The 12,363-nt window shown below is 39.8% G+C and overlaps 1 protein-coding gene across 3 annotated transcripts in view; it reads left to right on the forward strand.

Moving 5' to 3' along the window:
* The first annotated feature begins 880 nt into the window (after window positions 1-880).
* Window positions 881-12,363, forward strand: part of impg1b (interphotoreceptor matrix proteoglycan 1b) — a 32,808-nt gene continuing 21,325 nt past the window's right edge. For 2 of the 3 annotated variants that reach the window (XM_064333702.1, XM_064333709.1), the window contains exons 1-8: window positions 882-1,337; window positions 6,948-7,172; window positions 8,571-8,737; window positions 8,997-9,031; window positions 9,542-9,597; window positions 9,691-9,761; window positions 10,133-10,282; window positions 11,021-11,079. In XM_064333702.1, the coding sequence (XP_064189772.1) occupies window positions 1,271-1,337; window positions 6,948-7,172; window positions 8,571-8,737; window positions 8,997-9,031; window positions 9,542-9,597; window positions 9,691-9,761; window positions 10,133-10,282; window positions 11,021-11,079 (830 nt within the window). In that variant the 5' untranslated portion in view covers window positions 882-1,270. Of the gene's footprint in view, window positions 1,338-6,947; window positions 7,173-8,570; window positions 8,738-8,996; window positions 9,032-9,541; window positions 9,598-9,690; window positions 9,762-10,132; window positions 10,283-11,020; window positions 11,080-12,363 lie in introns of all 3 variants that reach the window. The other variant, XM_064333718.1, reaches the window with a different exon arrangement.

Raw genomic sequence — 12,363 nt, forward strand, 5'->3', positions numbered from 1 at the left:
CTGACAATTTCTGTCGCGTACGTCAGTTCTTAAAGAAACCGTTTCATTAACCCTATTTCATGAAATTATTTATCAAACCCGGAGTACCAGGTGTGTTGGTTGCTTCTACATTCAAATAATGGCTTCAATTAAGCATTGCAGCACTGTAGCTTTGTGGTAAGGGAACCTGTCTTGTAACTGAAAAGTTGTGTTTTTTATTCTTAGTTACATCGCATCCATTGCATCCTTGTGCAAGGTATTTAAACTGAATTGCATTAGGACATATGGAGCTGTATAAATTAGTTGCACGTAAGAATATAATCTAAGTTGCTCTGGATATGGTCACAGAGTATTGGAGGAACGGTTTCCTCTATTATTTAATTTTTTTTATTTTTTGAGTAATAATAAAAAGCCCTGCTCTTTCCCCCCGCAGGAAAAGGAGGACCTCTCTCTTCAGCGTCAGTCGCTTCAAAAATTGCGCAGCAACTTTCCGGTTTATTTCTCCTGAGCGGGCTTGAGGCGGAGCAGCCTTAATAATGAGAGCAGGAGCGAGCTGGTAATCCTCCAGCAGGAGAAAAGGGAGCAGGGGGAGAGAATGCATCGCGGCCCCCGCCGCGCGCCCCTGAGCGACAGCGACACAGCCGGTCTCACGGAAGCGCTCCGGCGTCTCCCTCCCTGCCGGGCCGAGCGGTCGGCGCTACTGAAAAGTGCGTCGCGGGACAGTCAGAGCAACCTGAGCGCACGGAGGGAGGGCCGCTGTGAACGACCAGGGGCCCCGGAATCCCGCGGTCCTGTCAGCAGATGTTTTCCCAGAAGGTTGTTAACAGGATAGAAGGCAGCCCTCCATGTGGGGGACGGTGGGAGGGGCAGGGAGGCTGGGGGGAGGGTGGTGGGAGTTGGATTAAACTCGAGGAGCAGTTAAAGAGATTATTCCCGAAACAGAACCTGCTTTTTTAACCTCATCGCCGCTGTCACACTGGGAGGGTCCTTTGTCCTCCGACCCGCGCCCCCGCCATTCCGAATCCCCCTCCTCAGAACCCCGCCCCACGGCCAGGTGCCGGAGATCACCACCATCCTAGGTCAGATGCCAAACTGGAATTTACACCACCTGGTGGGATTGGACTACTTCTCCGACATCAGTGCTCAGCCCTGACATACATTGTGCCCAGAGGGACGCAGATACTTCAGAGACAGCTGGGCATTTTGTCCACTGATGGGCTTCACATAGTCATTGGGTGTCTTTTATTTTCTGCAACGTTTGTGTACAGAAGGTGAAATTCCCATTGCCATCATGTCTTTGCAAATGGGACTTTTTCTCTCCTTGTTTCTGTTTACAGTCCAAGCCACTGCAATCAAAGGTAAGCTTTGATTCATGTTTCGCTGAAGCTCCTTAAAAATTGTTCTTCCTGACTATAGCCTGCACTGATTGCACTGTTTCCCCATTCATCTTTTATGTAACATCATGTTTCCTTAAGTGGAAATGAGGGAAGGTGGTTTACTTCTAGACAGTGTACTTATATTGCAGTTTCTCACAATGGAGGATGTACCAAGTTCTCTCCCTGATTTTAAGTTTGGTTCAGCTATTATGTCGAAATGCTTTCACTCTTCATTCTACATAATTTTGTACAAAAACTTTTGGAAGAATGTGAAATGATTTGGACTTGTCTAGCATCTATCTAGCACCTATACTGCCTATTGTGCAGATACCACACAATGTTTCTCTAAATTGATTCAAACTTTGTGCAGTTTGAGAAAGTTTATGTTTTTCCCCCTGTCTCCCTAGTGATTCTGTGCTGTGTGCTGCATTTCAGTGCTTTACAAACAGGTCCATATTCTGCATGGATCAGCTCTTCTGCTAGTAGAATTCTTTAATCCCACAGTGCTACATGACTGACTGCGTAATGGCAAAAATACAAGAAACTCTTTCAACCTACCGTTACAGTTTATTTATTTTTTCTGCAGATGTTGTTCGGCATCTTAATGCATCATAAATTATGGATGAAATGCATGAAAATCAATTTTGAGAACCAATTAACCTCTTTAGAGGGCAGTGGACGTAGAAACGTGGCTGAGGTTGACTGGATTTTTACTACAGGAGCGTATACATTCGAGGAGGAACATGCAGAGAAAGTAGAAAGGTTATGTATTCTGATAAACTGGTTTGAAAAACTTACGGTTATAATTATGCTGGCCCTTGTGAAACAATTTGAGCACTTTCTGTTTACAGTCTGAATATTTTTCCAATGCAACTGGGCCTACTGTGAATGGCTCAGTTCATTATTGTGCTGTCTCTGACAAATGGAATTATTAAGCATCAAACCCTGATGATGTGGTTGCACTTACAGACCTTAATTGGTGCTCCTAACTCACAAGCTAAAGATACCTTTATGTTATAAATAGCAACAGATTTTTTTCAAAACAGTATTACGTGACAGGGAAACACATGGATTTTAAAGTGATATGCGAAGGATTTAGCGAAAGCTGTGAAAGTCTCTGCGCGCAATATGATTTAGCTCGCCTGATTTAGCTTTCACATTTCAGAAATCCATTCATTACCCACAGAAACAAAGGGGGCCTGTTCCTAGACGTGCAGGACAGTAATCTTTTGTGGCTTGTAGCTCCACTGTGAAGCACTCAGCTCTCCGTCCCACGTTCTCGCACATGTGCACTGCAGAACGGGGACCCAAGTGGAACTTTGATTTGCTCAACACTTCTGCATTTGCTTTTATTAGACAGGAAGTTCAACTCAGTTCCAAGCTGCATTTCTTGCAGGCATTGTTTTCTCGGAACGCACAATCCATTGCTTCAGTGTTACACTTGAAATTTAACTAAACAAACGGAAATAAGGGTATAGTGGTTTGGATGACTGTGGCAGGAGCTTGAACTTTAAAGCTGACAAAAACACAGCGCTGGCGAAAGTTACTCCTGGAAAAGTGCCAGGTTGTTCTCTCTCTTGTGGCCCATAGTGGCCATTCCAGGCAACCCCCGAGTGGCCGAAATGGTGATTGTGCGGTAATTAAGTTAGCGCAGGCGAGAAATGTTCTTCCGATGTCAGAGATACTATGAAAAACTAAAGATACTCAACACTACTCTCCACACTTAAGAAAAACCAAAGCCAACCACAAGAAATTTGGTGGTAGTTTGGGTAAGGCTCAGTGTAAATACTTAAGCAATCGGTAATGTCTATCTGGAGTGCAGTTCTTTCCACCAATAATTAATTCTGTAGTTACAGTAAAAACTAAGTTTCAGTCGCAGTAAAAGCTTGAAGCAGTGCAGTACCTTCTCCATTGGAAGCGGGATGGAGGCCTTGCCCAAAATGACCAAATGAGTTGACCTCACACTTGCTGCCCACAAAGAGGGATCATTGGGCTTCATAATGTCGCATTCGAGGAATGGCAACATTGTTTAGAGTGCTGCCTCTTTGACTCTCTGGCCTACAAAATGTTGAGTCATCTCTGGGGGCATCTTCAGAGTGGCATTAGGCGACCATCAAGACTGATGTTGGTGTCCATTAGACTGACATCAATGGCACTCTTTGAAGTTCCCTGTTTTTGTGGCTCAGAGTGACAGGTTTGGTACAGCAAGTTTGGTTTACTTTACCCCACAGATAGACATCCTGCAACTAGGAAAAGCTGCTTGCTATTGTGCTGAATTATTTGACTGTTGAGTCCATAATGTTTTCCTCATTGTTTTATCATGGAGGCTTTCACACAGTTTTAAAACTAAGGAGATAATTATTAGTATTTTTTTGTTTGTTTGTTTGTTTGGGACAGGTGCAGTTAAACATTAATACAATGCCAAACACAGTATTATATTCCGATCTGCATTCGATATGTTGTTATATTCAAAGTTGAGTATACTGTACTTGGAGAGAGTTAGGGTTAATAATTATAACAATAATGTTCTGGAGTGTTTTCTTGCTTAAAATGTGTCATCACAATAATTAGTTATCACAACAACAGTTAACACTTACCATTAATAAGATGTGCTGTGGTGCATATGTGAATAAAATACTTTAATCACAAAGTTGTTTGGTTACTAGGTGATGAGATATTTTTGTCTAATTCAATGTCTGAGGTCAGCTCTCTGCCTCCCACTTTTGTTGCTGCCAATGTTTCTCCTTTATTTTAACTCACAGTTAATAAATGTTTTGTTTTGTTTTCATTGCAAAACAGTCTGGTGAGTTCCGCAATTACCAAAATTAGTGCAAATGTTACCATAAAATGTGGAATTAATCCAGTCTTTATGTTTTGAAAATTCATTTTCAATTCAACATTTATGAAAAACAGAATGTAGTGAATTCAGCTATTGCCAAACTTAGCTTACCAAACTGTTCACATGTGAGAGACAAATTCTTCACATCTTTGTCCCATCCCATGTCTAATCCCATAATGGAGGTAACTGTGTACCACAACGCACTGTCCTTCACAAACTTGCCAAACTGTGCTTGTAAGAGAGTTCACATTAAGGTGATTGAATCCAGTACTTAATACATAAAAACCATCCTTTATGCTGGTATGAAAGCAGTTGACATTTTTCCATGGGTATTTGACAGTGTGTACGATGTGTCAATTTACCATCCTTTTTTGGAATATACAGTTTTTTTTCTCTTTGTGTTGCTTATGATGAGCTGTGGACAAACATCCTTATTTGGAGAAAATCAAATCTTGAATCTAGAGACTCAGAAAGTTGAAAACAAACAATGCTGTCCTGATTTGTTCCATTACGTTGTTTTTGTTGTAGTGCTTTAGGCCATAATCCAAGAAGCTATGCAGGTCGCCCGAGCCGTCTCCAGTGTCAGAAACCCAGGGATAATATCTTAAGAATGCCTCTGATGTTTGTCACCGGCTAAGAAATGTTCAATTCCTGACAAATTACTGAATGGAGGGACTGTGTTTGTGAGCCTAAGAAGGTTGCATAATGGCCTGGAACCAATTTGCTTCGAGGCAAAAGGCACAGATTTAAACTGTGCCAAAGCTTTTATACCTGTAATGAGTTTTTCTCTTTGTTAGTTTCCCGTACAGTATGTATTCTTTTCAGATTCATTCTTTTGTGCATTATGTTCTCGTGGCATGACTAAGAAAAGCAAAGAATGAATATTGTTTAAGGAACAATTGAAAGGAACAATTCTGAATTTCAAGGCTTTTGCTCAGCTGTCGAGTGGAGGTAGAGACAGTATAGAACTGACAAATTCTGCTTGTAATTATGTGAACGGTGTGTGCCAAGGGCTATGACAAATCTGACTTCAGACTAAACGCAGGAAGATTCAGAAATAATCAGGTAAAATCCCAGTGACATTCTCCTGGGAGCCTATCATGCTTTGAATACCACTGGCCTACTGCCACTGGCTTGTTCTTGTAATTTTGTGACTATATAATCGGAAATTGTAAGCACTTCCATAGGTTAGGGCAGGTTAGGGCTCAAGAGCTGCTTTATGAACTAAAGCAAATGAGAAGAAGCCTGTGAAATAGTTTAAGAAGCATTTTGTGGCACAAGCAATATAGTCCCTAGCTGTATTATTAAATCCATAATGAATTATTAACTCAATTTCAAACTTTTAAAATATTTTCCGGAGTTTTTTTTCTCTACAGCATTTTTTTTTCTCTAAAGCACTTCAGGTAGCCCTTGTTAAGGTTCAGATGATATGTGGCAATTTTATGGAAAATATAGCTTGGTCAACAGTATCCGGAATAAGAATAGTCAAGAAGAAGCAGTGTTTATCCTGTTTAAATGAGCATGGCCAGAAAATACGAACACTTGAAGCTGTTATGAAGAAGTTGATGGTGAAGCTGAGTCAGCCTTGCCAAACTAATTTGTAAGTCAGACGCTTTTGCTCCTCATCATCAACTGTGTCCGTGAAATTTAGTGGTTTTTGTGTTCAGATGTAGTAAATAATGCGAAAATGGCCACAGAAATCGTGCAGTCATCACTTCTCCATCAGTTGAAATGAGGACAAAGATGGCGCGCGTACGCTGTATCTAACTGAGACTTCAATCTGCCATAGATTAATTCACAGCTGTCTAAAACAATAAACTGCAGTAGGCAGATTTTTCAATATGTGTTGACGTGCACTCGCTGTTCTATCACAGCCTGGCAAAGAGGCTATAACTCAAACACTCTAACATTTGGGCTTCGCACTGTACGGCCGCGGCTCCGTGTATCGTATTTCTTCTCCAAGCTTGGTCTCTCTCTGCCCTCTTTGTGCTAGAACCGTGTCCTTGGTCCTGGGGTGTCACTGTTCTTTTGGCCTTTCCATAAGCAGGAGTAGGTAGACCCACAGGGTGAGAAGACTGCCAGCCTGATGCAGTAGCTCAAATTTGCTGTATTCATCTGTATTCATCCGTGTTGTAGATAAGAAATAGTCAAATTCATTTTGTAGTCATTATGTTTCAGAACCCTTAAAAGTATATTTATTTATGCAAAAGCAAGATATAGATATTTAAGACATTATTATTCTATGGATATTTGCATGTTTAATTCTGGTTAATAATCTGAGTATTGTTCTTGGCACTCTAAATATATATATATATAAAGCTCTAAATTAATTTCTATACCATGTTGACAACTGTAGCTCTGAAAAGCTCATATTAAATCGATATGTCAGTCAAAATAATCAACCTCAAATACTGGCTGGTATTCAAACTTTGTAAACAGAGCATGGAGTATGTTGACGTGTCAGTTAAAAATATTTTAATCACTTTCAAAAGCAATTAAAAAATAGCTGAATAAACCGTATCATGTTTTTGCTTCATCACAAGCATTTTTTTTCAGAATTTGGGAAATTATCCAAAGTGTTCACAAAAAATCCAGTCAACTAATAAAGAATAAATTCTTTCAAAATGTTACTTTGACCTTCAAAAATATACAAATTAAAACAATTCTTTAATTATACATTTTTATGTTCTTTATTTAGTTTTTGTGTACATTATACTACCTTCACAAGTTAAATCTTTATTTTGTTGTTGCAGATCATGGCAGACCAGATATTTTGTCTGAAGTCAGAAACATGTACGACAAAGATTTAATGAAGCTTCTAAGAGCAACTAAACAGACGGAAAACATTAAGGCAACATCTGAATTGGGAAGACACCGAACGAGGAGGTCTACGTTTTATCAGTCTGGCGTCAAAGTCTGCCCTCAGGAAACCATCAAAGAGGTCATGGCCAGTCATAGATCATACTACAAACTGAGAGGTACAGTTAAGCCTAATGTTTCTGCTTAAAAATTAATTTCATCATCATTAATTTCATCATAAGTGGTATTCTTATTCTATATTGTGACAGTGGCTTTTCAGCTTGTGGATATTAACTGTGCAACTTGCAGTTTTACACAGCATCTATGCTTTTGTTGATCTTGCAATGTGAATTTTGATTATTCTTGCCTTCGAGACCTTGTAGGTTTCTCTGGATAAGAGCATCCACCAAATAATTAAATAGGAATACTAATACGTGTGTGGTGAGACTGCTCCTAGAAAAAAAACTCATTGTAAGAATTGTGCTACGGTTCAACTATGCGGTCACACATGTGGTCAGCACCTGTCTCAGATTCTGTGGGACAATCCAACATTCCAACTCTTTGTCCCAAGTCCTGCAACCACAGACAATGTCCTGCACTTGTTAAAGTTTTGGTATTTTTTCTGTGGTTGTGATTCTAATATGACATATAATTGTATGTTTCCATATACAATTATGGAGGTGACATTTTAGTCTACACTATTATCATTATTAGTAGCCTGATGTTGTTGTGGTGGTTGTCGGTATAGGTATTATATAAGCTATTATTATTTCCAGTGTTGTTCTTGTGAAATATAACTACTGACGTCCAGTTTCTTGCTAATAGGCAACCCTGATCTTGTCAGAGCACACAACTAGGTGAAACTTTTAGTTTTGCAGTAATATTTTTGATCTCAACAAAGTACAGCAAATTGCAGGAAAGATCAAACTAAGAAGTCTTTAAGCCACCTTGAATTAATCCTGAAGAAGGATGATTCAATTAAATTGATTAATTAATTACTTAATTGTTTTTTGCTAATATGTTATGTTATACAGGGCAACGGTGTTTCTTCCCCAACATTTCTTGCAGTATGTCCTGGAGAGTAGCAGAAATCTAGGGCAATGATTAAGAACACATAAGTCAAATTAGGTTTATTACCACGAGAACAGAGCAGATGTACTCTTCAAAACAACAACATTAAAGATTTATGTGAGCTGTGAAATAATAAATGATGCCTATGGGACATCCTCAGATGCCGGTCGTGAACCAGGAATAGGCTAAATTATCTGGGCTTTCAAAATCATTCCTCACAAGATCGTAAGTTAGATAAACAGTTTATACACTTTGATGTTTCCATTTCTAAAACCTCAGCGAGCAAATGGAGAGATAAAAGTTTCAGTCGAAAAAGATGGCCATATCTTGATGATGTTGCTTTAGTACCACTGATAGCCCAGAAGCGCAACTGAATGTGGATATCTTTTATCTTATCTTGAGAGCAACGGATAGCATAGAAGCGCAGCTGAGTGCAGGCTGTTAGCTCAGAATTCCTGAACAGAAAGTGCAGCAGATTTGAGCCTAGGCTCCCTATCTGTGCCCAGTTTGTCAGGAGGCAGTGTGGGAGGCTTTCCGGGTCTTTCTGGACCGGCTCCCGAGCAACGAGGAGTATCAGAGGTGGGTGTTCGCCTGCCAGCATGAGCCCCTCTGCCTGGATGACCTGGCCAGAAATTTCAGCCACTCCCAAGAGCACATTGACATGGTGCATAAGGTCAGCGTGCCCTGTCGTGAGCCCTCCCCCTCTGACCTCTTACCCTTCCCCCGGCAAGACACAAGGATTGATTTTAAAACTTATTCATAATTATTAATATTATAATTATTGATCATTTAAGACAATATGACATTGAATAATTACATTTTTTCTCAATAGGCCAAATATAGCATAGCCAGAAATGTTTATTAGCCTTTAACATTTTGCTAGATTTTATTCACTTATTTATTTATCTTTTTCTATTTTATCCTTTTCACAGAGAGTGGTCTCTGCAGAGGACAAGCAGCAGGAGCAGTAAGCACTGAGATTACTTTGACATGTCTTTAAAGTTTGGGGTCACCTTACTCAGAAATGGCTCTGCTCAGGATATAGCACTGTCACTTCACAGCAAGAAGGTCCCAAGTTCAAATCCAATAAAAGAGATAGAAGACCTCAATTAGAGGAAAGAAATGTTAAAAGATGTAAATAAATGTGGAGCTGAAATGTGCTTTGGGATCCTCATAATTATAAAGTTGAAAAGAAAACAGCATCTTCCCTGCTTATTGGAAAGAGGAAACAGAAACTTATTACTGATTAATCTTAAAGTAGCCGACCTAGATAATTAAATTTTGGCACCCACAAACTCAGGGGTTCTTTGTTGACCATGAGCCCCTAATTAATGAGAACTTGTGAAGATTAAATATACAGACAGCAAACACATATCCTTGACTGAGACTAAAAAAAAACAAACCAAGTGTGTTTTCATGTATAAGTTGTTAAATGGGATCAATGACCATGTCTCTTCTAAACGTATTACACCATCAGAGAGGGAGTCATCTCAGAACCTGGACCATTAGAGGATCCCAATCCTGAGATAGCAGGTGAGTGTGTGTCAGTTGCCACCCTTCAAACGTCCTATTTACTCAATTGAATCTCATTAACAGATTTTCACTTGGTCTCCATTGTTGCATCAGAACCTGGAGAACCAACCACAGCATGGGCTTTTCCTGACCCCGTTCCCCGTGACATCATCGGTGGCACTCAGGTAAGGATCGAGGCCTGTGATCTCCCTTGTGTCCCCTGGGGAACCAGTGTTCTGTTCTTGGTGTCATAATTTGAGTTTCTAGTTGGTGGGAAACTTGGTGGTCGTGAGGCCACGTCTCAGACTTCGATCCTTATCAGATCCTTGATGGCAAACAAAGCTGAAAATGAAAAATGGGATGCATTGAATCCACTGTTGCCTGCACTGTCCTACTTTTGTTTATTTCAAATGTGGACGTTCGATCCAGAAGATACAGGCTATTTCAACTTTTGTGATAATGCAAAAGCAACTTTTTGCTCATTTAAGCAATAACTGTGAGTGTGGAGCTGTTAAACTGTATTTGTTTAACTTTACTTTTTCTCACCTCCTCCCAGGACACAGACCTTCCCAACATTGTGCCCGAAATGATGGTGGAACAGGTGGTGGAGTTCAGCATCACCATTTTGGACCCCGGCTACAGTGAATTGTTGAACGACCCTGACACGGCCCAGTACCATGACTTTGCCCGCAGTCTGCACGATCAGGTGAGGAAATGGGAGCTCAGCTATAACCCTTGCCAACTGTCTGTCATCTTTTCCTCCACCCCCCTCCCTCCTCCCAAGATGATACAGGGATTTCATGTCTTCCTGTCCTATGGTGTGGCAGAATTAAGACGTAAATCACACAACTCAGTAAGGTTAAGATGTAGAGCCAGCTGGAGGCCTGTCAAAGTGTTGATATCATTGGCTGTTGTGACCCAGAACTGCAAACATCCTAGCCCAGCTTTGAGCCCTCTTGAGAAGCGTAAATAAGCTTACGACAAAGAGTCAAAGTGAAGTCCTGCAAAGCCGGTTGACAGCTGGACGCTTCAAGAGGTGGGATGAAATTTGCAGTCCTGAAAGAAAGGCAAAGCAAGCGAGTTTTTAAAAGAATAAGAAAGATTCTGTTTTTTGGGGATAAAAAAAGATTTATTGCTCTTAACGAAATCATAGTTCTGTGATTTAGTGCCACCTACTGGTGTCAAATTCATTCAAAATCCAATTAGTCAAGATCAATTGAAGTGGTGTCAATGTCATTAGAGAGATGATTCACAAGGAATCACAAGGGCATCTGTCAAAAAAAACAAAAACCTTTATCTAACAAGGCTGTTTCACTTCAGCCTGAAATTAATCTGAATTTTCGAAAGCATTTAAAAGATGAAACTGATCAATTTTTAAAAGTAAAAAATAAATAAAAAATTAAGGGTAGTCACAGTTCTATTCCAACTTTTTCTCTTTTTGCAGATGGTGCTTGTGTTTGAAAAGCTTCCAGGATTTAAGGAGATCCGAGTCTTGGGATTCAGGTGAGTTGGTGAGGATACTTCGGCCCAAAGTGATGTTATTTCCAGAAGTTTCTCAAACTACACAAAGACGTATTTCATTTCCTAGGACTTTTTGTGCTGAACGTCTCTTTTTGCGCATATATTTTTACAGGTCTATTAATTCTTGAGGTTAATATTTTGGTGAAAACAACTGAAAAAAAAAAAAAACGACAGATGGCAAAAAGGGTACTATCCTGATTTCATGATGCCTTAGGCACCAAGTAATGGTATGATGGTAATCATCTTCCAAAGTGTGTGTACGACCTGATGAGTCATAGTTATTATGGTAGATATTGCTAAAATGGTCTGATTTCCTTTTCATTGTATGCCATGGAGCTCCAATAGAATTCTCTCACGGGATTGATTTTAAAATTCATTGACTGCACACTGTTAACAAAGGACATTGAGGGCCAAAATAGTGGATATTCTTTCTCCTCACATACATAGATGATAGGGTCAACTTTACACTGAAAGGATTTAAATTAGCTGCCTTCAATGCTTTATTGAAGAAAATACTTTGATACCGACTCTTTACTGGACATGCTGCGATAATTGCTCTAGTTTTTTTTCTGCAGGGTGATTGCTCATTGTCCAGCAACAGAGTGCACTTAAAGAAAATGAGATGAAATTCCATAAAATTAATTTGTTCTAAGAATGTGTATGAATTAAAATGAGGGTGCTTGGCCCATTCCATGGTGACTATTCTACTGGACTGACTCGAATGCATATGTCATAAAGCATTTTGTGCTGCATGCTAACCTTAATGTTCACTTTCACTAAAAGTTGCTCTGGTTATTTGATCAGAGCAATGGGATGTGTCTGAAGTAGCTGCCAGCTCCAAGTTTATCATACTTGTTCCTTGCCAGATCAGGGCAGATGGCTTATCATGATCGTATCGCCCAGCTGAAACTGGTTCATTAAATATCCAGTTGCTCAAATGGGTCATATAAACAAGTTGTGCATTTTCTCTAACAGGTCATGTTTGATGTTTCCTTCATTAGACTGATAAAATCTCATTTGGTGCTGAGCCTTTAGTTTCACAAAAGAATTGTGTGCATGCATGATATGACATTGTGTGTGAGCATTGCTAACGCCTCTTTATTGTTCTAATAATGAGAACAAGCCGTTCTATTGTTGCACCATTGCTAAATCCATCGAGTGCGAGGATTCCACAATTCCAGAGCCAACTGTGCTCATTAAAAAGGATCATTATATTTTTCTGCATATTTAAAGGGATAGTTCACTTTCTGGGTTTCTTTTAATATT

Source organism: Anguilla rostrata, chromosome 1 (assembly GCF_018555375.3).
Source record: "Anguilla rostrata isolate EN2019 chromosome 1, ASM1855537v3, whole genome shotgun sequence".
In the NCBI taxonomy this organism is placed as follows: domain Eukaryota; kingdom Metazoa; phylum Chordata; class Actinopteri; order Anguilliformes; family Anguillidae; genus Anguilla; species Anguilla rostrata.